The sequence below is a fragment of the Pseudonaja textilis genome, chromosome 5 (assembly GCF_049901715.1).
Source record: "Pseudonaja textilis isolate UNSWEBS1 chromosome 5, rPseTex1.2, whole genome shotgun sequence".
Lineage (NCBI taxonomy): Eukaryota > Metazoa > Chordata > Lepidosauria > Squamata > Elapidae > Pseudonaja > Pseudonaja textilis.
In genome coordinates this window covers 19,199,389-19,225,042 of record NC_141994.1, presented here as the reverse complement: position 1 = coordinate 19,225,042, position 25,654 = coordinate 19,199,389, and the positions used below count along the sequence as shown (strand labels likewise).

The following is a 25,654-nucleotide window of genomic DNA, read 5'->3' as shown; positions in this document are numbered from 1 at the left end:
TGGCCGCCTCCTCTCTCGTGTAAGCCAAGTTGTTGCCTTCTCCATTCCTCCCTGCGTGTCCTAGGATGCAGAGGGGATGGGCCTGGTTCTTCCTCTGACTGCCCAGCCGGCCCCTGCCCTACCCCAGCCTCCTCCACAACCTCTGGAGCCACACCTCCACTCCCTGTCAGCTGTTCCTCCCCTCCCTCAGAGTCCGATTCTACCAAGGGCATGACAGTCTGAGAAAGAAATCTTAAGCTTAAATCAAATGCTAGTAGACTAATAGGTACCACTTCACTAGGAAGATGAAAGCATTCCATGAACCTTGGGTGTGTAGCCATGCTAGCCACAGGACCACGAAAATTGTCTTTGGATAATGCTGGTTCTATTGGCTAAGAAACAGCGATCAGTAATGGCCCCCTAGAATCAGACACAACTGAACAGGGAAATCTTTTTTAAATGTAGGTTTAATGGCACCATTGGAAAGGAAATATGATAGCATTTGATTATTTATTCTTCCCTATCTACAGGGTAGAACCTTAAACTTCAGGCCATTTTTAATAATATCCCCACTGCTGCTTGTATTTTCATTTTAAATATATCAGATTATCTTTTTCCATAATACAAGAGATTCCTTCTCAATTTTTTTAATATGAAAGCTAAATTCATTTGAGTTTGATGCACAGTGATGCTTTGCGTCTGTATAATGAGACCATCATAAAGGATTACACCTTCACTTTCATCTTCAGAGTAGGTCTCTAACCATCATTACATTTAACACATAATTCCAGGTAACAACATCTCGAATTCTGATGTTTTTTTCCCCTTTTCCATTCCCTCAAGTCTTATCTATCAACTTGATTGCTGGGTATGTCCAACTTTTACCTGTCATACATGACTAAAGCAAAAGGAAGATTTCTCAAGACCAGGCAAAGAGAATATACCTGCAGTGTCAGCCAGATGTGTGTGCTTGGTAACTGTGGGAAGCCATAGAAGGGTCATATCAAAAGTGATTTTTATTTTTAAAAAGGCAAGTGGATAGGGTTTTTTTTGAGAAAAGACATTTCACTTTCAGCTTCCAGGATAGGAAGCGAAACGTGTTCGTCTTCCTCAAAAAAGTCAGCCCAGTTGCCTTTTCAAAAAATGAAAACTATTTTTGATACAACTATGATCTGGATGACTGAGAATTTCACAGATATTTTGGCCACGGAAAGGTTCCAAAAAGGCTTTGATCCTTTAAAGATGAGTTTAGATGAAGTCATCCCTTTCAGAACACACAGGAAAGAGGCTGAACTGAGCACAGGCTGAAATTTTAGGAGGCGAGGCATTAGCAGAAAAATAAGAGTTTAACCAGGAAGCCTTTACTGAATCTAGGGAAATGCCATCTCCTTTGCCATTCCTGGTTTTCTCCCTTCTTTCCTCTTCCACCCTTATGATTATTGTTGGAAAAGAAAACCATCCTCTTCAACAATCACTCAGTGCCATGGCAACTAGGACGTCAGCATGAGATGGCAGATGGATATTGCCATCTGAATTTCTCCTTCCTTGGGATCGGAAGCATTTGAGGCGAAAAAGGATGGAGCGGGGCAGCGTGGGAGATGAGATGCAGAACCGTGGCCAGCGGGGAGCATTTCCCCTTGAGAGGATGGCAAAGGTAAAGGGGGGGGGAGTGCGTTGGAAGGGGGGGGCGCCGTTCTTGGTGCACGAGGGCAGGAGAAGAAGCAGTGGGCGGACGCTCGCCCCAAAAGAGATCCAACCTGGAACTAAGGAGCAATTTCCTGGCAATAAAAACAATTGAGCAACGGAACAGCTTGCCTCTGGGAGTTGTGGGTGCTCGGTTGTGGAGACTTCCAATAAAAGATTGAAAGATTGGTCTGGGATGCAGCAAGGTCTCCTGCCTTGGGCAGGGGGCTGGACTAGAAGACCTCCCAGGTCCCTTTCAGCCCCATGAGTCTATGGTTCTGTGAATCTCATGTCTGCCGGGGAAAGGGGGCTAATGAAACCTCCCAAGAGAACCAACAGTTGGAGCCACTTAGGAATTATGGTCGTCCTTCCGAGACTCCGCCACTGTCCATGGTGCTGGAAGCGCCTCATTTACCTACGGCATAAATGACTTTCAACAAGGCGGGGGGAAAATGTTGATTTTCCCACCCCCCCTCACGTATTACAGGCACGTTCCCCCTCAGAGTTACGAACGTATGCAGATAAATTTGAGACCTGTTTGGTTGGTGCAACGGGATTGTTCTTGAATAGCAAATTCTCTCTCTCTCTCTCTCTCTCTCTCTCTCTCTCTCTCTCGCTCTCTTTTTTTTTTTAAGAAAAGAGACGGGGGAGTTTTAATTTAGCTCTTGGGGAGCAGGCCACGTGACTCGTATTCCATGCGATCCACTTTAGGAGTTTGAAAGGGGCGTCAGCACTGAGTTCCAAGCCGCCTCTCTTATTTCATTTCCCAGGGAAAGAAGGAAGTGCAACGTGTTTGACTTTCATTCAACCCTTGGCGGCCCAACATCCAGAGGTGGAGCAACGGTGCATATCAAAACTGGTCTCCAAAATGAAGCTGGCCCTCGCAACCGAAATTCTCAATGGGCAACTTTGCTGAATTTGGGATTATGCCTGGAAGCAGGTAAGATTCATTCTGCATCCTTCCTTCTGGGAAGCAAGGGATTGGATCGGGGGGGAAACATCCCAATTTTAATTTTAATGTTCTTTTTCTTTGGACCTTGCTGGATCAATGGTAGACACTTAAATTTTAAAAAAATGAAATCAGTTCAGCTGTCTCACATCCTTTAAATACCAGTTATTCTTGTCATTAGAACAGCCAGTGGTGCTGGTTCTTTTAGCATTGCATAGAAAGTGAGGTTTTGTAGGTTTGGGGATACACAGTTTGCAAGCACGGGGTCAAAACTAGTATATTAGGCATCCTTTGTAGCAAGGCTGGAAAGGAGATTTGTGTAAAAAGATCGATGCTAGCCCCACAAATTGACAATATTGATGTTAATGAACCGATAGTCTGGATTCATGCTGTTGTTCAGTTCTGTACCTGCATGTCACTGAAGATGATGGCATGGAGATCTGCAGGACTAATGGTTTACATCGAACGTTCAATAGACAATTATTCCTAAATGTAAAAGCAGAAACAAAAAAAAGGAGTATCTTTTAAGCAGTATGCCCACTGAATTGGGATCAGGAGAAAGTGGAAAGAATAATGCCACAGATCTCAAAAGACAATGGGTGATAGAAATCAGAGCTAGATTAGATTTTCTACTGTTGATGAATTAAAAATATGCAAACAAAAAAATGGACTCAAAGATATACCGCCCTTTGTTGGTTTCACGGGGACAGTTCCCTTAAAAGTAGAATTAGAAGGGCAGAAGCAGGTGCAAACTGACCTGGAATCCAGCCACATTCTAGCGAGCTCTAGTGAGGTCATCTAGTGGTATCAGGGAACAGCCACGATGTTTTGTACTGTGCTTCAACACATGGCACAACGCTTGGTCAGATAAAAAGTTGCATCAGGGGACTAAAAAAGAAGCCACTATGTAGTAGCTGATTGCCTTCTGTCCATATGAGGGTACAATTCCCTTTTTAAACTCACTTTAGTTTAATTCTGGTGCTTCCTTCTTAGCCTTTCCATCTTTTTGCCCTGCGCTATTCAAGCTTTGAAGCAGGGCAACTCTTGCCATGTCTATTCACACGACTGACATCCCAGCCCTGAGAAACTCATCCAATTTTCTTCTTTCCAAAACCAATATCTGCGTACATTTCTTCTGAGTGTTTATATACCTAAGTACTTTAGACATAGGAATATTTCAGTCCAATTTAATTCATTTTCCATTTAAATTCCATAGAATCAAATTTATTCATTTATTATGTCTTTTTGTTCGTGTAATACACTGCCCCATCTCACTATTCAAAAGGACCATATAAAATAACTTCTTTATTGGTCTGACTTGATTTGATATGATTTGAGTGATTTGATTCAACTTCAAGGATGCACCTACATTTGCTGAGACTTTGTTTCAGGGTTGGCACCAAGCACATCATTAATAACATTTAATTCACAATATGAGTGGGCGGGATACAATTAACGCAAAGCAAATTCCTTTATAGGGATTCAATGCCTGGAAAATACCCGGTGAAAAATTATTCGATACTATATGTATTTATGGGGTATGCAGCTGTAAGATAGTGAATTACTTGATTTTTAAAAGATGCTCAGAAACAGATTAATGAATGGGAAAAACATCAGTGGTTAATGCATGAGGGAGAAGATCTAGTTTGCCAATATCCCACTCATCATTTTCTTGCTGGTCCTTGGTCAGTCTTGTGGGCAGGAATGGGACTTTGGTCTGATCCAGAATGAGGCTGCAGCTGCCTTGGCTGTAGTTCACAGAAGAGAACCCTTCGCATCCAGAGCAGAGGATAATTCACAAAAGAAAAGGCATTAACTTGGTATCTATGGGGTCCTTGATGCTCTTGGATGATGTTACCGAGTTGGGTAATGAAACGTCAGTAACTTGGTATCTTTTTGAAGCCTCCCTAGAAAGAAATGGTCAAACACAGAGGGTTTTTTTTAAACTCTCTTCTCCTTATTTTCTTTCCAAAAGATATCTCTGCTTTGGTTCTGAATGTTAAATGCATTGAAATATAGCAAGCATGGAAAAGTACATACTTTGGACAAAATGTCTTGTTCCATTCTGCTGTTTGTTCATTTGTGTTAGAACTGAATCATGCCTTCTTAGCTTCTCATTATATGACACATGCTGGGACTCAGTTTGAATGCCTCCTCGCACAAAGGAGTTGTGAAGCCCTTTCCAATATTAACAAAAGAAACCAATTCTTCATGCCAAAATAATGCTTTAAAGAAGCTGATTAGCATTTTCTTTTAACAAGTCATATCCGATTAATGAAAGCGAAAGCCAAGTGCTAGGAATCAGGATTCATACACCTAAATCAATGCATTGAAGACAAATCTAATAACCAAAGAGACATTCAATCAAATCCAATAATCAATATGATAAGGCTTATAAGAAGGATATTCTTCTAAAAGAGAGCACATTTATGTCCAACACTAAAAGGAAACAAAACGTTGCTAACCCTAACAACACAATTTTGAGGAATCAGTATGTAAATCATATTCCATTCGGATTACAATAGAAATTAGAAACCCATATTGCTGTACATGTGTTTTCCTGTTGGATTCAGTCCAACCAATTCAATCTACCCAGGTGAAACTGTACTGATGCCCTACTTGAGGAAAGTGGCTCAGAGGCGGCAGTGCCTTTTGGTATCTGGGTTGATCTTTTGGAACAGCTTTTCCGCAAACATTTGGTAGGCTCCATTGTGAAATGTTTGAAGAAAAATTGCAGGAAATGAGCATGCCTAGTTTAATAAAAAAGAGGGCTAAGGGTGACATGATAGCGTGTGCCAATACCTCAGAGGTTGCCACAAAGAAGAGGGAGTCAAGCTATTCTCCAGAGCACCTGAAGGCAGGGCAAGAATCGATGGACTGAGGATTTCTGGAGGATTTGGAATCTTGACTGCACCTCAGTTTGGTTGCAGGTCAGTTTTGTAGTTTAACCATTAATGAATCTTCCGTAGGTGCACTTTTCCTGATATTACTTCTTGTGTGTTTTAGCTTGTAAATTGCTAAGCATCTTCAGAGTTTGGCACCCTATGAACGTTAACAATAATAATAAATTTTCATGTCAACTCAAGTGGGAGCTCTTTAACCTTGGCAACCCAATGAGTGCTAGCAGTAAACAACAGAGAGTAGCAAAAGCTGTCTTTACTCCTCTGGAAGAAGCCAAATTGTAGGGGCCCTTATATAGAATTTCATCTGCCAAGAGATTAAATCAGTTATATGTTATAATACTTCAAGTTATTGAGATAATATCTATTGTGAAATCCAGCAAAAAAAAATGGCACTTGGACCCCTATGTAAATATTTCACTGGAAAACATAGAAGTGCAAGAAATAAAAAACCTGGAGTGTGACATATGCTTGTAGTTTATAAATATGAAGAATCTACAGTTTATACTGTGCTATTTTCTTGGAAACAGTTAGTTGAATCAAATCCTTTGGATTAGTATTTAATTTTTAAAATATAAGAAATCGCGGCATACATTCATCTGTCCTGAAACACTCCCACCAGAAAATGTTGGAAACATAAGTGAGGTACTAATCCTGCCCTGTTTATATACAATTACTAGCTCAATACCCGTGCATCGCTACAAAACTATGTGGTCGGGCTTAGTTTTGAGGGAGGAAAATAAGGGGGGGAAATTCTGCCTCTGCCTACCAGCATCCATCAGTATTCATCTGGCTAACATCTTGTCAAGTGTGTGAGAGTTGAGGGCTGTTTGGAAACTGAAACAATATTTACTGTGAGCAAGGAGACAGCAAGGAGCCTGGGCGTGGCTTAGCTCAACTGTTCTGTACTGAAGCTGCTTGGTGCTGTGGAACTAAAACTGAAACTCCTCTCCTCTGCTTGTGTTTTGCATTTGGAAGAGATTTCTTTTCAGGTGGGGAGAGGGAGTAGAACTCCTTAGCATCAGAGTGTGTTAATAATAATAATAATAATAATAATAATAATAATAATATAGGAAATACTAATGCTTTGATGGTCATTTATAAAAGTCCTTTCTTAGTGAGCACCTAAAAGGCAAGAGGGACATAGGTGCCAAATTTCAAGTTTGTAGGCTTTATTCTGTTATACGAAGACCAAGTGATGATTGTTACCGTTCCTTTACTTCTAAAACAACTGATGGATCTTTCTCCCCATACAGTCCTCTAAGGGAAAGACTGACTATGCTGCACTCCCGAGACATGGATCGCCACACCACGCCTCTTCTCACCCCAACCTCAGGTCTCCTGCAACAAAACCACCCTCAGGCACCAACCTCGAACCCTTTGGGGAGCCACGAGGCCACCACCATGTCCAAGGAGCTCGGGTTAGAGAAAAACAGTACAGTTTCACAGTACGAGTTGATGCCCGGGGAAATTATCGTTGCCAGCTTGCTTTGGGGGGTGTTATGGTTACTCTCTGTCTTCGGAAACTCCCTGGTTTGCCTCATCATCTACAGGAGTAGGAGGACTCAATCGACCACCAATTATTTCGTGGTCTCCATGGCCTGCGCAGACTTGCTGATGAGCGTGGGGTGCACACCGTTTGTCCTGCTCCAGTTAGTCTCTGACGGATGGACATTGGGCAGCATGATGTGCAAGACAATCAGGTATTTTCAGTATCTCACCCCCGGGGTTCAAATTTACGTCTTGCTTTCCATCTGCGTTGACCGGTTCTACACGATCGTCTACCCGCTAAGTTTCAAGGTGACGAGGGAAAAAGCCAAAAAAATGATTGCGGCGTCTTGGATCTTCAACGCAGCCTTAATGTCTCCGGTTTTCATTTTGGGGGGATTGAATGGAGACCACCACTGCCGTTTTTTCCCTCCCTATTCTTGGGACGGTGCCGTTTATAGCATCATCCATGTATTAGTAGCTTTCCTGATCCCATCGGTTCTCATTGTTTTCTTTTACCAGAAAGTCGTCAAGCACATTTGGAAAATCGGGAGCGAGGGCAGAGCAGTCCGGAGAACAATGAATGTGGTCCCTAGGACAAAGGTGAAAACCATCAAAATGTTCCTGATGTTAAACTCTCTCTTTCTCCTCTCGTGGCTCCCATTTTACGTGGTTCAACTGTGGCGCCCACTCGAGACCGATCATAGGAAAAGCGCCTTGGTCTTTCTGATGGCTACTTGGATATCGTTTAGTTCCTCGGCCTTGAAACCGACATTGTATTCGGCCTACAATGCCAACTTCAGGAGGGGGATAAGGGAGACTTTCTGTATGTCCTCCATGAAATGTTATAGGAGTAATGCCTACACCGTCACCACCAGCTCCAAGATGGCCAAGAAAAATTACGTGGGGATCTCAGAATTCCCCATTGCACCAAAAACCATTTCCAAAGACAACATATATGATTCTTTCAACAGAGAAGCAAAAGAGAAAAAACTTGCCTGGCCTATTAATTCAAACCCACCAAACACATTTGTATAATTAATGCCAGTCCTTTCAAAGACTCTTCCTTTGAGCAGATGCCATCTTACATGAAGGATTTCCATACAATTAAGCAGGGAAAATAAATGCTTTGTTTTACTGAGTCCGTTTATTTTATCCTATGGCGCGTTGTTTTAAAGCTACAGACTTTGTGATGACCCAGGGCGGGGCACAAAGGCAATACAGTCAGATAATCAGTAGGAGTCCTTTTATTAGCTCCAACTTTGTCCCCCAATGTCCTGGTTACTTTCTGGCTGGAGAAAAACTCTCCCAGGAACAGCTTTTGACTGCAGAGAATCAAGTCCAAAATGTGATCAACAAAAACTGTAACTTTAAATCCAATCAAGCCAAACTGAGTTAATTAGTTCGGCAGGGCAGGAGCAAGAATTCCAGATGTGAAGGCACGACAATCACTCAACACGATTGGGAAGACACCAGGAACACAGATAAGCAAAGTCAACATAAGATAAACTCACATTTTCTCCCAGCAAACTTTCTTCCCAGCTGTGGCTAATGAAGGGAATCAGGGCCCTTTCCTCCCACGTAAGCCATGCAACCCACGTTGCTCTCTTCTCCGTTCTTTCCTCCGTGCCCTAGGATGAAGAGGGGATGGGCCTGGGTCTTCCTCTGAATTCCCTCTCCCTTGTTCTACCTCTTCCCTGCTCTGCCCAGCCGGACTTTGCCCTTCCCCAGTTTTCTCTACAGCCAATGGAGCCACACTTCCACTTCCTGTCAGTTGTTTGGCTTCCTCCTCCGAATCAGACTCGGACAGGGGCATGACAGTCTTCTTTAGAATAACCCTTACAGTCGGCACTGGCAATACATTCTTGCTTTCTGCATTAGAAATTATTTCTGACCAATTAGGGTAGATGAGGCCAGTATGTAGAAAAGAAGGAATGGACCCAATAGGAATTTTGTGATGGAACACAATGCTTTTTTTTCACACCTGAAAACTGGGTTTGTGTGTTCCAACAGTCCCTGTTTTCAGAAATCTTCCCCCGATAAAGTATTGCGAGAGACATACCAATACTTGTCTGGCTGGTTTTGTTCTCATCCCCTGGATCTGTAGACATTAAACGGAGAAAAGAATCATTTTATCATGTACTGTTGGTGACCCAGGTTGCCTAGGGAGACAGGCTTCGATCAAGTCCACAACAAAGGGCCGTACAACAGCCGGGGAAACTCCAGCCCTAAAGGCAGCCGCCCACAGTCCCACAAACAAAAGCCAATAATCACCACAGCCACATCTCAAAGGCAGAGAGGGAGTCCAAAAACAAGGGGCAAGTCCACAACGGGTAAAAGCCATACACAAGATTCAAGGTCCACAAGCAAGGGTTGAAGTCCTCAGGCAGAAATACGACTCAGAGCTCAAGAGTTTTTCCAAGGCTAGGGAAGTGCATGCCAAACCAGAACAACAACCCTTCCCCACAAAGACACCCCTCCCCACCCCCGGCCTCTGCATAAGTCGACCCAAGCCAGGGTTGCTTGTATGGAGGACTGGGGCGACCTCCTTCCGAGCAGCCTCGCAGACCTCCTTTGAGCTTGCCTCCGCTCCATGCCCTGGGATCGAGTGGAGGAGGCAGCTGTTCCTCATCAGAGGGGATCTGCTGCCTATCAGCACCACTTCCTGTCAGCCACTGATTCCCCCGTGTGTCTGTGAGGGCAGGCCGGTCTCCATCTGGTCGATCACTTCCGCCAATGCCTGAAGGGCCTGGGATAGCATTGTCCTCGGTCCCTGGCCTCTCCAAACATTCCCTGAAAGATGTGCCATTCCTTTGGATGGTCCTGGATCCAACTCCTCTTCCCTTCTCTAAACTGGGATCTATGGGGCCATGACACATACGGAATTAAACAGTAGCGGCAGAAAATGCCCGTTGATGGATTCTGGTTTTCCCTGTAACTATATTTGTTGATGATAGATGGATTAACAATTGTTGTCCTAATAGAAACAAGGACCATCCAGTGGCTCCTCAGACTTGCAAACTTTTATATGTACAGGTGTGCTCGCAGGTGAAAAGTCTTGTTCTCATCCTGAGCCAGAACCCAATCTGGCCCATATTAATCAATTAACAAGAAGCAACAGCAATCAATGTATTCTTTTACATTTTTCATTCATTAGTCAAATAATCAAGGTACGCATTATCGTTGTGTAAATTATAGAGGAAGTAGAATCGGAAGTGGAAACCAGGTCCTGGAACTTCACAGTCCCATGTGTGCAAATTTTTTATCACTGTATCTTGTGCATTTAAACACTTCGGTGAGCACTTTTGGGGAACTCCTGTGGCTGGTTGACTAAACGATTTGGAGTCAGGAAGATTTGTGACACAAACACCACACACGTCAGTATGTCATTGAGGAAATGAATTGTGCAACGTGCACCAAATTACTTGTGTCATTTTGTGCAGCAACATCACGATATGAGTAATATCACACATCCAATCTATAGATATCCACGGAAGACAATATCAAATACCTTCAGCAATATGTACCAATTTGGGGTGTAGTCCAATCGGAAGATTAAGTTCAGGGTCAGATAGTTTTTTAAAAAACCTCAAATTTAGTTTGGATTTATTTTCAGACCTCCTTATTCTACTCGGCAACCCAAATCTGAACCACCACCGAATAGCATTTGAAATCAGTAAACAGCAGTATTATTGCAAATGTAACATAACTCGATGAAACATGATTGGCCAGAAGATTTTTGCCACATTCCCAAGATTTTTAAAGGGGAGTCAAAGCAATTAAGAAGCATTTTTCCCCCTTTACACAAGCCCCAGATCCAGCTTCTAAAGTCTCCAGGAGTCAGTCTCCGGTTAAAGGAAAAGCCATCCAGGTTGCCATCAAAACTCCCATTACCATGAGACTGCAGTGTGAATCAGACCTTCAGTGTAACACAAATAATGGTTAAGTTCTAGGCTGCTGTATGTTCTTGGTAAGGGACACGGTGGCTCAGTGGCTAAGACGCTGAGGTTGTCGATTAGAAAAGTCAGCAGGTCAGCGGTTCGAATCCCTAGCGCCACATAACGGAGTGAGCTCCCATTATTTGTCTCAGCTTTGGCCAACCTAGCAGTTCGAAAGCACGTAAGAAATGCAAGTAGGAAAATAGGGGCCACTTTGGTGGGAAGGTAACAGCGTTCTGTGCGCCTTCGGCCTTTAGTCATGCCAGCCACATGACCACGGAGACGTCTTTGGACAGCGCTGGCTCTTCGGCTTTGTAACGGAGGTGAGCACCGCCCCCTAGAGCTGGAAATGACTAGCACGTATGTACGAGGAGAACCTTTATCTTTACCTTATGTTCTTGGTGCTGCAGGCCAGCTTAGTTTAAAAACGAGTCAGTCCTCTATCTTCTTCTCGTGTCCCAAAGGTGCTTTTTTTTTCAAGAGGCAACTGGCGTTTCTAGGGGGTTTTTTTTGAAGACGTTTCGCTTCTCATCCAAGAATGAGCTGCTTCAGCTCATTCTTGGATGAGAAGCGAAACGTCTTCAAAGAAAAAAAAACCCAGAAAGTCCCGTTGCCTCTTGGAAAAAAAAAAAAGGCACCTTTGGGACAACCATGACCTGGATGACAGAGAACCTCCACAGCCTTCTCCTCCTGTGCAACTGTCAGCCCCACATGCCTACCCCAGAGGCCCCGAAGAGCAGCAAGAGACGGAAATCTCTCCCAGACCTTCTGGAAATGCTAGGAGCGTGGTTTTTCAACCTCAGCAATTTTAAGGCATGTGGACTTTCGGGGAGTTGAAAGTTAAAACCACTAAGGCTAAGAAATATTGAGATGGGGGATTAAACCCTGGCTTTGAAAAGTTAAGGCCAGCATATCAGAACTTCAGATTCCGAAACAGATTTGCAAGAAGAATTCACTGCTTCTTTGAGGTTTTACAAATACTGCAATTTATTGTTTATTCCTTTTAGCAGCTGGATAGCAGTTTGGCGTCATAGTGTGAAGAAGATTGCACATTTTACCCACATGCCAATTAAGTTGGCTGAAAAATCACAACTTTCCATACAGAAAAGGAAGCTTTCATTAAAACAGTTTTGTTTTAATACATATATAAACAAAGTACATTCATTTTTTTTTTCCTGCACTGCTGGGTTTGGGTGTTTCTGACATGATGATCAATTCCTTCTTTCAACCCTGCCCTCTGTCAATAAACCTTTTAATAAATGACAGCATAGGCTTTGTTACATCCATTTTAATACAAAAGGGCAGACTTTGGTCTCACGATAATTTAACTATTTTGTTCCCTGCAGCAAAAATACACATAGCGTGAGGTTGTAAGTTTCCAATATTATTCCCTTTCCAACACTCAACACTACAGATGCACCGATCCTGTGGAACAGAAAATATAAAACATCCTGGATGCTACCTTCATTTGCTAGCCTTTCTCCACAAAATCTCAGGCCCTCCTTGCCCTTTTATGTCCAAAGCAGACAGTATGGTCTGCAACCAAGAGAGAGAAGGCAAGGTGAAGGAAATGGGCAACCTGCTTCTGTTCCCCTCTTTCTCTAGCCAGCTAGGTGGGGCATCTTCCGTATCAAACGTCTCCATGACTGCATTGAGGGGAAGAAAAAAAGACTACAATTATTTTGACTCATCGACTCCTATTAATAAGCAGTCTACGCAAAGACGCAATCATGCAAGTTTAGAAAATATAAACTAACCACGACACTTTGCTGCTGAAGAGTTATTTCCCTGCTGATCAAATGACTAATTCACCTAGTTAATGAAGTCTTGAGTTTAGCATTAGATTTAATTCAACTAGTCAACTCAATCCACCAAGGGCTGGTTGTGTGCTAAGACAGTGACAGCAGCATCATAACAGGCCCCTGAGACACAACCACAGCACGAACGTGATGATCTGTGCATGCAGCTGCAACTAAAGAGGGGTTGCTTAGCCAAAGAATCTCATGGCTGCATCCTCACACCTCCTAACCATCCAAACCAATTATCCTTACCCCAAACTGCACCCTCGCTTAAGTACATCAACTTATGACTGAGATGACATGGGAGTCAAGGATTTCACAATTCACAAGTACAGCCTAAACTTCACTAGTTCAGAAACATCAGAAGGAAAAAGAAAGAGGTGACACATTGGCCATCTACAGCAAGCTATATCAGCAGGTGCTACACCAGTATTTTTCACACTTGACCGCTTAAGGACTTCAACTACCAGAATTCTCATCAATGGCCCTGCTGGTTAGGGGATTCTGGGAGTTGAAGACCAAGCGTCTTAAAATGGCCCAGTTTGAAAAACACTCCGCTATATATATATATATCTATGTCCAAGGCAAAACAGGCTATCCCATGAATAATAAACTCTACTTCTCTATCGGCATAGTATTTTCCTTAAATAAACACTAAATAGAGTAAACAATGAAAACAAAATCAAAAGCATAATTATAGGCTTTAACACAACAAAAGAGAGTTTGGTGGCCCAATCCCTAGGGGAAAAAAGGCCTTCCCCCTTTTTCTCAGCCACTTCTACCCACAAAATCAACCCCAGAATTTCTAATACATTTTGGAATTGACTTGGGGCTGACATAATCGTGGGCCTTTCCTTCTCTGCTTCAAGCAGAAATTCCTGCAGACAAAGGGATGTTGTTTTATTAAATCAAATGGATCAAAAAGATTTCCTTCTGCCTTCTTGCCAGGCTCAAACTCCAACTGCAGTACGGCTGAATGGTTGACGTTGTTGAACTGTTGATATGGTCAAGGATGGGCAATTTCACACGAAGTCAGTAGATTACTGCTTTTTTAAAAAAATCATTTTGCAGGGGTTTTTTGTTTTAAATATGGGCCTCAGTCTGCTTGGACTGACCTTCACCCTGGAAGAGAAAAGAAACGTGTTTTTCATTAGAACAGGGGTGTCAAATTCAAAGTCCATGTCATACCCCAGTTGGAATCTGATTCCGAGGGAGAGGTGGAACAGCTGACAGGGAGTGGGAGTGTGGCTCTGGAAGAAACTGGGGAAGGGCACAGGCCAGCTGGGCATCAGAGGAAGACCCAGGCCCACCCCGTCTTCATCCTAGGGCACGCAGGGAGGCACGAAGGGAGCAACATGGTTTACGGGGGAGGAAAGGGCCCTGATCCCCTTCATGGGCTGCAGCTGGGAAGACTGTTTAAAAGGGCAAACTGCGCATGGCGAAGTTGCTGGAAACAAAGCGTGCATTATCTTTGTCGAGGCTTATCTGGGTTTTAGTGTCCTCCCAACTGTGTGTGCCTTGTTATGTTTTGGAAGTCTGCAAGTTATTATCCTGGTCTGTCGTGTTAATTACTTCAGCATGGTTTGTGTTGGTTTTTTTATTTCTACTTTATCTGTATTTTGGTTTCGGACTGCATTTCCTCCCTTTGTAGACTGTTTTTGGAAGAGTTTGATCTCCCGCCGAGGATAATTGGACATTGTGAGCCAAGTTGGAGACACTAAAGGGAATTTATCTACTTTGGTGACTTTTTGTGCCACACCCCGCATCATCACAGCCGATGGGACTTATCTGGCCCACAGGGTGCTTAAATCTTGCCCGCGGGACTGGCCTGAACATATCAAAGGACCAGACCGCTGTGCCTCTACCGGCCAAAAACAGGCTGCGCGGAGACCTTGCAAGGCTCCTGCGCTCTTTTTTTGACGCCCTGCCTGCCTCTGCCCACGGCCGTAAAGGAAGTTAAGAATTGCGTAAAACTGGAACTTACAGGAACTGTGGCTGTTGGCGTCGCTCTTTAGGGCTCTGGCCATCTTGCCGACGCTCTGCTGTGGCTTGCTTTGCTCTTCCCCGCTCAGGAGAGCTTTGATTTCGGAGGGGATTTTTCCTTGGTCCACTGCCATGCACCACTGCTTGTACTGAAAGAGAAGGATGCAACGCAAGAAAGGAATGTTAAACCGTGTTCCAAGGTTTTAGAACCTGGAGGTTCCCAACGTTTATTGATCCTGTGTTATAAGCTTTGGAATGAATTATAAAGCTGGCTAAATAAATCCGGGTTTCGACATTTTGCACAACTTCATGAGCCTGTAAGAGCAAGACTCCAGCAAGGATTCAATACAGGTAGTCCTTGACTTACAACCACAATTGAGCCTAAAATGTCAAAAGTGAGGCATTTGTTAAGTGAGTTTTGCCTCCTTTTACAATCTTTCTTGCCACAGTTGTCAAGTGAATCATTGCAGTTGTCCCAAAGGTGCTTTTTTTCCCTCCAAGATGCAACTGGACTTTATGGGTTTTTTCTTTTGAAGACATTTCGCTTCTCATCCAAGAAGCTTCTTCAGCCCTGACAGGACGGTGGTGAAGGGAAGGATTTATACTCCTTGCAGACAGCTGGTCATTTGCACCCGAGTGGTGCAAACTCAGGTGACCTTGACAACACTGATATACCATACACCGCCAGGAGGTCTCAACGACCTTCTAAAAGGATGCAAATGACCAGCTGTCTGCAAGGGATATAAATCCTTTCCTTCCCTAACATCCAGTCAGAGCTGAAGAAGCTTCTTGGATGAGAAGCAAAACGTCTAAAAACCAGAAAGCCCAGTTGCCTCGTGACTTTTTTGGTGGCAAAGAAAAAAAAAAAAAGACAGGGTCTTATTTTGGGGGAAAGATGTGGATTGTTGTCTATGATTACATGCAGTGAAAATTTGCTAGTGTGACACCTGGTGAGATCTTTATTTAGGGAGACAACAATAGCACTTAAGACTTATATATCGCTTTATCGCCCTCTTGAAGTGGTTTAGAGTCAGCAACTTGCCCCCAACAATTGGGGTCCTCATTTTACCCACCTCGGAAGGAAGGCTGAGTCAACCTTGAGCCGGTGAGATTCATACTGTCAAATTGAAGGCAGGCGGCAGGCGGCAGAATCAGCCTGCAGTACTGCATTCTAACCACTGCGCCACCGTGGCTCAATCAATTGTGGGTAACCAGGGAGCCAAGCTCTGCAGGACGACACTGCAGGAATAATGGGAAATTTCAACTACCCCAATGTCAACTAGGAATGAAACTCCTTGGCAACCAACTGCACCTCAGCCACAAAACTCAGGAATTTTTTTTAAAAAAGAAAACGTTAGGGAAAGGGAAAACAGAAAAGAGGGGGAAAGAAAAAGGGGAAAGGTAATTACCATTTCCAGTTCTTCTCTAAGAGCACAGATAGCTCTTTCCCTGCTTGAAACCAGCTCTTCCAGATATTGGTACCTCAGTTTCTTCCTTGCTCTGCATTCCCTTGCACTCTGCCGGCTCCTCTCGAGTTTGGCTTTCAAATCTATTTTAGCTGGTTTACGGCCCCGTTTACCTGGTTTCTTCACTTTGCCACTAGCTACCTGGGGGAAAAAAAAGGTAACAAAATCTGTTGTGAAAGATGCACGCAGACAGGTTTCTCTGGAATGACCACAATGGAACAAAAAAAAAGCATTAGAAACCAACTGTAACAGATTTGAGCAGGGTGGATTTGATTTAAATCACGATTTAAATCACTAGTAAAAAGGCTTGATTTAAATCAACTCGATTTAAATCAAAAGTTTTTAAAGAGCAGCAGTCATCTCTGTCCTGTTATTGACTCACCAACAGTCCTAATATTGCAGAATACACAGCCTCGTTCTACATAACTAAGCTCCGTTTCATGCTGAATAAACTAAATTATAATGTATCTTAAATAGAAAACTATCTTTAGATAGATTTTGACTCCAAAAGCATTTTATTTAAATAAAGTTGATAAAAAAAATTTTTTAATCCAATTTAAATCAAAAAAATCCAACCAGTCAATTCCCAGAATTTTCTAGCTACCTGGAAAATTTTGGAAATTGAAGTCCATATCCCTTAAAAGCAGGCACAGTTGGGAATTCTGGGAGTTAAATCCACCCATCTCAAAGCCTACAGAACTGATAATAAAAAAAATTGAATCCCACCACTGGCCAAAAGGGTCTTTAGGAAGCTGCACAATTATTTCCTGACTCGCCTGGAGGAAATATTTATGCATTTTAAAAGTAGGGAATTAACTTTTTTTCCCAGGGGGGAATTCACAGGAAAAGGGCCAAAATGCATCTTATTAGCACACAAAATCACTCCTTTCCTGGGGGGAAAATCCCCAGGGATGATTGGGGAGGAACCCATTAGCAGTTCACGAAGCAGAGCCACCCCGTTTCATCCTTGGACAAGGCACCACCAAGAAATCCCAGGGATTTCTGACCAAGAAGGAGGCAGCGAGCTAGTCCTTTCCTTTTATTTATTTTGGAAAAATTACATCCTGAATCCTTGTATGAAGGCCCGGGACAGGTCAAAACTGAGGCCAGGTGCACATGGGGACGATTTGGATGGGAGACCACCAAGAAATCCCAGGGATTTCTGACCAAGAGGCCGCAGCAAGGTGGCCCTTTCCTTTCCTTTATTTATTTCGGGGAAATTACACCATAAATTCCTGTATGAAGGCCCAGGGCCGGTCAAAACTGAAGTAGGGCGCGCTTGGGGAAGATTTGGATGGGAGACCACGAAGAAATCCCAGGTCCAAAGCACCCGGGAAGAAGGCGCCCAAAATCCGACCCTCCCCCCCCGACGGGAGCCCCTTCCGAGCTATTCACTTTGCTTTCGTCCATCAGGCCTCGGGGAGGGTCTCCGCCGCCGTCGTCGTCGTCACCGCCGACCGCTAATCTGGATCCGGGCTCCGAGGAGAACCGCGCACTCCCTCCATGGCAGGCCGCCGGGGGCTTCCCGTCTCCAAGACACGGCCGCCCGCGCGGCAGGCGTCTCCGGAGCATCTCGGGAAGTGTAGTTCCGCTGCCCTCCCTCAGCCAGAAAGAGAAAGTCACTTCCGCAAACGGACTACAACTCCCAGAAGCAGTAGCAAGCAGCCGTTGAATGACGTAGAAGTTGGAGGCCCCGCCGAGCTTCCCTGACGAAAAGGAGAGCGACGGACCACAGACTCACGAATGTAAGACCATAGATCTAGGTTGCTTAGAATGGTGCAAGAAAAGCATTCGCTCGCGGTAGAGCAATCTGCTCTAGAATAAGCGGATCCCGCCTCGCTGCTCTAAAAGTGGAAAGACCCCAGCAGTTGTTTATTAGATATATGCATTTCTTCTAGGAAGAGGGGTGGAAACTAGTCTCTCCCCACATCACTATAGAGCTGCAACCAACAGACGGCCACTAGAGGGCAGCCAAAAGATTCCCGTAGCTGTTCCACGGGCTGCGCTCTAGTGGACGTCGGGATGCTTGCAACTCAAAGAGAGTCAACCTATTGTAGCATGGAGTCGGAATCTTCACCCCAGCCTGATGTTGATAGGTAAAGAAGGTTGAGGAGTGTCCAAAAATAAATCCAGATTGGGGCTGCAATTCTGCAAACAAAGTTTTGCCTCTTTTTATGGGTGTTGCAGGAGAGATTTAGAAGGAACAGGGCTTGGATCACAGAAATGCTGACTCTGGAGCCAATTCAAACCCTCCAGAGTCAACCCAGAGGGGTTTTTCCCAGAGGCAAGTGGAATTTATTGTTTTTTTCTTGGAAGACGTTTCACTTCTCATCCAAGAAGCTTCTTCGGCTCTGACTGGATGGTGGGGAATGGAAGGATTTATACTTCTTGCAGACAGCATTCTTTTTAGAGAGTCCTTGAGGCCACTTGGAGGTTTATCTGTGTCCTCAGGGTCACCTGAGTAGCACAAATTGTTCCTGTAGGTGACCCTGAGGACACAGATAAACCTCCAAGTGTTTCAAGGATGCAAATGACCAGATATCTGCAAGGAATATAAATCCTTCCATTCCTCACCATCCAGTCAGAGCTGAAGAAGCTTCTTGGATGAGAAGTGAAACATCTTCCAAAAAAAACCAAAACCCCAAGGAAGTCCAGTTGCCTCCTAAAAAAGCACCTTTGGGACAACCATGACCTGGATGACTAAGAATCTCCATAAACCTCCACAATCATATTAATTTAAGAGTGTTAACCAGGGCTTTTCCTGAAGATTCTGCATTGGTGTCAGGTATGGCCAAAGTCCCAATCTTCCTCATTCCGTTGCATCTTGGAGGACTTTACATTTAACCCTTGGCTTTTTCCCTCGCCATGCAAACACCTAGGTATATCTTTCTGCCATTGTTTAAATGCTGCAGTGGTTATTAAAATAGGTGGTTTAAAATGAAAACAGGCAGTCCAGTCAATTTTACAACAGTGATTTTTCATCAACAGTAACCATTGTAGTTTCTCTCATCTTAACATGACTTTACGCCTTAACCAAAAAGGCAAGCAATTTTTGTCAACTAGTGTGGACATTATTAATTAATAATAATTATTCATTATTTATTTTAAGTATAAATATAATAAAAGCTTAAGATCCTCTGAGTGGTGCAGAGAAACCATGTTTGGTAACATGTTGGTACAGCCAATGTTTTCAGTCCGCTTTTTTGTATCTTCCTGGGGTCATATTGTTGTGTTTTAAACTTTATTTGAGAGAGAGAAGAGGGGAGAGAGTGAGAAAAAGCAGCCAATGGATGGCAATGATCCTAAACCACTTTAAAAACTGCAGCCAGAACATCACTGCTTTAATGCAAGGACGCACAGCCACAGCTTGTCTGGGGCGTTTGTGACTTTACTGTCTGATATGTTGATACATTAAATAATTTTCACCCAGGAGAAACCTGGATCCTTTGCAAAGATAATTTCAGGGGAGTAAAGAACCTAGGAGCTGAACGCTGCCTTTAAGGAAGCATGAAGGGGCTATACAATTGATAACACTCAATGCTTATGGCAGAATTGAAAAGTAAAACTGAGCACTGAACTATCTGTGGCTTTCGTGGTCCTGTAAGCGCCACAGACCGCAAACTATGAATGATTGCCCAACAATTAATGGCAATCACAGAGGTGCGGAGAAAGAAAAAAAAGTGGGTGGGTCATGAGAAATTCATTAAATGCTTGAGCTTAAATCAGACACGAGAAGATGACAGTCTTCTTCTTTATGTGCTGGGTTTCTGCTAGGGCATTGTTCATTCTGCAGACAGGCAGGCTGTAACTCAAAGCTGTTGGATTGTCTGGCTTTCTTGTGTTCTAGAGAAAATGCCCTCTGCTTTGGCCTACGCAGAGAAGTATGCCTGGATATGCATACCTACAACAACCAGAAAAACACATTGTGACTTATGAATGGTCCTTTCAGACCCAGGACTTGGGATATCTCTCTCTCTCTCTCTCTCTCTCTCTCTCTCTGTGTGTGTGTGTGTGTGCTCTTCTCTGAAAGTCAGAAAAAGAGATTTTTTTAAAAAGTGCTTTGTAACTTATGCTTTTCATTTTTAGTTTCCCTTGAGATCTACAAACAGTCCAACACAGTCTTATAGTCTTAAACTTATTTCTTAAAGGCTAGGTATGTATACACGAAGTTTTGTGCGTATAATGAAAGAATAATCAACCCTGACCTGAGCTTGACTCTGGCCACATCTATGAAACTTAAAAGGGATTTAGCCTTTGGCCTTGGGATCTCCTATGCCATTATGAACCTGTTCCAACCTGGCTTACTTTTTGGAGAACGTCGCTGATGGAGACCAACCTGCCAATCATTCAACACTTTTGGTTGTTGTTGTTGTTGTTGTTGTTATTATTATTATTATTATTATTATTATTATTATTATTATTTGTCCATTCTTTTAAAATGGGGAGTGTTGGGATATGTTTGCACAGATACTGTAGGAGACAGTTCACATCTCTTCACGATCCAGGAATAACACAGAATAACATAGAATAAAAGAGTTGGAACAGATCTTGAGGAGGGTCTTCTAGCCCAACCCCTTCCTCAGGCAGGAGATCCTATACCACTTCAGACAAATGGCTGTCCACAATGTTTTCTTAAAAACCTCCAGTGATAAAAGCACCCACAACTTCTGGAGGCAAACCATTCCACTGATGAATTGTTCTCACAGTCAGGAAACGTCTCCTAATTTCTAGGTTGGATCTCTAAATGATCATCCACCCATTTCTTCTTGTTCCCCGCTCAGCTGCTTTGAAGAATAGATAGCTCTCCTCTTATCTTCCCTCAAGTCTTGGAAGTCCGCTATCATAGAATCTTCCCTGTTCCTGCAGAGTTTGGAAAGAATAACCCTGAGGTCTTCTTGCTTGAATTCTTTGGACTGGCTTAGCACCCTCAGCAACCTGACTGTTTACCATGTAGAGCAATGGATCTTGATCATCCATAACAAACCGAAACATGGTTAAGATAAATCTAAACCAAGCTACAGAATAGATGGTCCTTAATCTTTCAAGTACAATCTGCATTTGGAGCTCACCTTCAGTCAATCCCAATAGACCAAAATCTTCTAGCCTTTTAGGATTCAAAAATATTTGGAACAAAAGGAATGACAGTGAAATTCATTTGGCCAAGCAGAGCAGCTGATCATGCAATAAGAACATTTAAAACCTGAACAATATTTCTTGGGCGGGGGGGCCGGGGGGGGGAGGGACAATCCGTCTCCTCGAACTTCACTATAAAATTTTATTCAATCAATTATGTTTGCAGCAGATTCATTTCTTGAACCAAGACTGTCTTTTCAATTTCTACATTTGTCCCATCTGATGATCCTCCACAGAATTCACAGTGCCTCCCTTAATTCTCCTCTTTCTCGTTTCATTCTCCTGATGATTCTGGTAGGTTAAGCTCACATGTTTTACTAAACCGTCATTTTGTTAATTGGTTTGCTGAACTGGGTTGGCACAACATGCTAAGCCAAACCCCCAAACAAGGCATTTTCCAAGCCAGCTTCATGACCTCCACTTCCAACTGCAATTAGGGACCTGCTTCAGGGTGAAACACTAGAGGCGTATTTAAATAAGAAAATATATTTCAAGTTTATTGCATGAACAATAGTCAGAATCAGAGGTGGTATTCAGCAGGTTCTGGCCAGTTCTGGAGAACCGGTAGCGAGAAATCTTGAGTTGTTCGGAGAACCAGCAAATGCCACTTCTGACTGGCCCCGCCAACCCCATCCATTCTCTCCCTCCCATTGAGTCCCAGCTGATCGGCTGGGTCTTCTTTGGTTGTCCTGCACAGGAGAACGGAGCTGGAAAGCAGGTTAGTGGGGTGGGGAGAGAATGGGATTTTGCAGTATCCTTCCCCTGCCACGCCCACCAAGCCACACCACACCCACCAAGCCATGCCCACAGAACCAGTAGTAAAAAAATTTGCACGTACATTAACAATGTTAGCTATAGCCTATGTTTAAAAAAAGCCAAGAATCAATCACTGATGGCCTTTGTAAATTTGCAAATAAGGTCAAAAGCCAATATGAGCATTCGGAGGAACTGTGCACCAATCCCACATTGAACTACCTTTTGCTCCCCCAGGATTGTCCAACTCTGAAAGCAGAGATGCTAAATCCTTAAACCCAAGTTTAGATGTTTCAACCCAGGCTGTTAAAGACCAACAAAATTGTATTCTCGCTTCATGCATCCAGAGAAGAGATAAAAGATTTTTCTGGCACATCTCTCCCCTTGGAGCAAAGCTACTCATTAACCAAAGATATTGTTGCTACAATATCTGGGATATAAACATTAACTAGGGAAACTGGTGGACTACATCACCGGCTTTTGACCTTTCGGATGGAACAGTGTGGCAGATAATGGTTGTCTGTCTGTTGTGCCAACACAGAGCGGCTCATCTTTCAATTGAAACCCACACATCTTCCAAGTTGCCAAGGTTGATAATCACTGCTCTAGCAGATGTCTCAGATTTTGCAGGTGGCCTGGAATGCCTTGCAATTCCATCTGTTTCTGCCATGTTCTCTGTTCCCCAGCTTAAGCCACAAAATCTGCACCACATAAGAAGATACTTAAAGGCCGGCGCTCTCACAGATGAGCACAATTCAAAGCGCACTGACGACGTCTCCTCGAACGGTGATGAAACATTTACAACCAAAATGCCAAGCCCAGAGCTCAAACCAACGGCCTAATTAGGAAGACTTTCAGGGTAGCCACCTCCATCCCATATCTCTGCCACCTACCCATCCAAATGCACAAAGTAAAAAATGCATTGCACAAGAAGGTAACTGCAGCTCAGCTCTGCTGTTGAACGTGACACCTCAAAGAAAAGGTTTTATAACTTCCCCTGAAAATATTTAGGCTGGAACTATTCTCTTCTAGCCCATAAAAGGGGAGGCACAGGAATAGAAATGGAGAGGAGCAGAAATAAATTAAGTAGTATCTATTGCATGGCTGGTAGATTTGCTGCTGTTCCAGAACGCTTTACGAATGAAAAGTTGAACGTTGATGGTTGTGATGTCACATTCTCGTCTTTGTGGCCTTTGTGTTGCAGTGGGGGGGGGGGGTTCAGCTGGGCTCCCCCAGTGCAAAATGTAGATCTTTGTTATGCATTACAGAGGGTGCTGTGATGTAGTTGAGCTACCCATTGTTAAATACTTTGATCCTTTGATGAGCTTCATAAGCAAGCTGTAAAATGCCAAAACAATGATTGTGCAGATTGATTACGATGAAGATTTGAGCTAGTAATTAGAGAACTGGATTTCATTGTTTTCTATCAACAGGTGGGTTTTGTGGGCTGATAAAGGGAAAATTCCAGGATAACAGAGCTTGGAGATCTTATAGGTCATCTAGTCCAACCCCTGCTCAAGCGAGAGACCCTATACTATTCCTGACAACTGGCTGTCCAATATCTTCTTAAAAATCCTCCAGTGATGGAGCACCAACAACTTCTGGGGACAAAATGTTCCTATTCCATACCACAAAATACAAGTACAGTTTGCCTTGTCTAGATTGTGGCTAGCTCAACAAGCCTTGATTAAGCAAGCACATATCAATGCAGTCTTTAAGTCAAATAGATGAAAGGTTAAGTTGGCCTTAGATGACTGACGACCTGAAAGAAAGGGAAATTTTCATGGAGAAACCAATGGAAGCCAATGGCCTGATCTTATTTTAATTCTACTGCACGTAAAACAGCTACCTAATTCAGAAGGTCCAGGAAAGGAGCACCATCTCCAAATCTTCTTCCATGATTAGGGGTTTTGGGAAGAAACAATTTACTCTGTGCTGGGATGGATTCTGGCTAAGGCAGCTCTCCTTAAGAAACTAGCATTAGTGTGTAACTCTTGGCATAGGATAACACTGGGGTGTAAAATGCGTCTTCCACCTTTTTGTGGACATCGGACCTGCTTTAGTTATGTTTAAGAGGACTAAAGCTGCTTGCTCCTGGAGAGGAAAGCTATGGCAAATCTAGACAGCATCCTAAAAAGCAGAGACATCCCCCTGCCAACAAAAGTGCGTAGAGTCAAGGCTATGGTTTTCCCAGTTGCAACGTATGGCTGTGAAAGTTGGACCACAAGGAAGGCTGAGTGCCAAAGAATGGAGGCCTTTGAACTCTGGTGCTGGAAAAGACTCCTGCGAGTCCCTTGGACTGCAAGGAGATCCAACCGGACAGTCCTAGAGGAGACCAACCCTGACTGCTCTTGGAAAGACCAGATCCTAAAGATGAAATCCAAAGACTTTGGCCACCTCATGAGAAGGAAGGACTCCCTGGAGAAGAGCCTAATGCTGGGAACGATTGAGGGCAATAGAAGAAGGGGACAGTGGAGGATGAGGTGGCTGGATGGAGTCCCTGAACCAGTCGCTCTGAGCTTAAATGGACTCTGGAGGAAGGTAGAGGACAAGAAGGTCTGGAGGAACCTTGTCTATGGGGTTGTGATGGGTCGGACATGACTTCGCAGCTAACAACAAGAAGAGGGCTATAAAATTACGGGACAACTGCCTAATAAATCTCCCAGTGGGTTGCATGTCAAAAAAAAAAATTCAGATGATGGTACCATTGCAAGGATCAAAGCCATGCTTGGGATTACCACCTGGAGATAGGTAGGTAGGTAGGTAGGTAGGTAGGTAGGTAGATAGATAGATAGATAGATAGATAGATAGATAGATAGATAGATAGATAGAATAGGATGGATGATAGATAGTTATAGAGCCCCCATGGTCCCACCCCTTTTTTTTTAGGGGGCGGGAGGTTTGAAGTTAGCAGGACTCCATTTCTGGGGAGGGCGGAGATCTGCGCCTCCAGTCCAGGAGCAAGACCCTTCCTTTTATATATATCTTTTTCTTTAATTCCCAGTGTTAATCTATTCATTTCTGCCCATTCAAATCTTCTTTTTTTTTCCAATTACCTTTCCCTCTCTCGGTATCTTGTCACTTTTCCGATTCGGAGCAAATACAATTCTAGCTGCTGTTTGTTGTATGCATGACATCCAAGAGCAAGACCCCTTGAAATGGGGGCGGGGAGGAGAAGATGGGGGCGGGGGCGGCGTGACCCCGAGCCCCCCCAAAAACACAAGCTGGAAAAGACGGGGGAGGGGGCGCAGATGGGGAGGGGACACTTCTCTTTCCATGCCCCCGACTCCTTGGCCATAGGCGCCCCTCCCCACCCCCTCAGCTGGTCCCGGGCTGAGGGAGAGACAAAGAGGGGTCTTGGCGCGGAGGGGGCGTGACCTCGCCTGAGGGGAGGGGGGACTAAGGAGGAGGAGGAGGAGGGGCCCCTCTCTCCCCGCCCGGCCGCGCGCGCTCGATCCCTGGGATTGGTTTCGAGTGACGCCACCGCTTTATTTTTACCCCGATGACCTCATCGCCGCCTGCCGCTGCCACCCCCTCCACCCCTTTCCCTCCCCTCTCCCCGCGCTGCCTCCTTCCTGCCCGC

At 44.0% G+C, this 25,654-nt stretch overlaps 2 protein-coding genes across 2 annotated transcripts; one reads left to right on the top strand and one right to left on the bottom strand.

The window, feature by feature from the left end:
• Window positions 1-2,319: 2,319 nt before the first annotated feature.
• GPR19 (G protein-coupled receptor 19) lies at window positions 2,320-8,267 on the top strand. The gene is made up of 2 exons (XM_026705530.2): window positions 2,320-2,602; window positions 6,768-8,267. The coding sequence occupies exons 1-2, from the start codon at window positions 2,562-2,564 to the stop codon at window positions 8,035-8,037; spliced, it is 1,311 nt and encodes a 436-aa protein (XP_026561315.2). The 5' UTR covers window positions 2,320-2,561; the 3' UTR covers window positions 8,038-8,267.
• A 3,632-nt stretch (window positions 8,268-11,899) lies between these two features.
• CREBL2 (cAMP responsive element binding protein like 2) lies at window positions 11,900-17,789 on the bottom strand. Its single transcript, XM_026702183.2, has 4 exons — window positions 17,581-17,789; window positions 16,129-16,326; window positions 14,721-14,868; window positions 11,900-13,858 (listed from the first exon to the last, which is right to left on the bottom strand). Exons 1-4 carry the CDS (start codon window positions 17,755-17,757, stop codon window positions 13,854-13,856), a joined length of 528 nt encoding a protein of 175 aa, XP_026557968.2. The 5' UTR covers window positions 17,758-17,789; the 3' UTR covers window positions 11,900-13,853.
• Window positions 17,790-25,654: the final 7,865 nt, after the last annotated feature.

What these genes read in the sequence shown, in the direction of transcription:
- GPR19 (XM_026705530.2), top strand. Translation starts at nt 2,562, where the DNA reads ATGGGCAACTTTGCTGAATTTGGGATTATGCCTGGAAGCAG. An exon ending in GGGATTATGCCTGGAAGCAG is followed by an intron (nt 2,603 to 6,767) that starts GTAAGATTCATT and finishes CTCCCCATACAG; the next exon opens with TCCTCTAAGGGAAAGACTGA.
- CREBL2 (XM_026702183.2), bottom strand. Translation starts at nt 17,757, where the DNA reads ATGCTCCGGAGACGCCTGCCGCGCGGGCGGCCGTGTCTTGGAGACGGG. An exon ending in GCCTGATGGACGAAAGCAAA is followed by an intron (nt 16,327 to 17,580) that starts GTGAATAGCTCG and finishes TTTTTCCCCCAG; the next exon opens with GTAGCTAGTGGCAAAGTGAA. An exon ending in TTAGAGAAGAACTGGAAATG is followed by an intron (nt 14,869 to 16,128) that starts GTAATTACCTTT and finishes CTTCTCTTTCAG; the next exon opens with TACAAGCAGTGGTGCATGGC.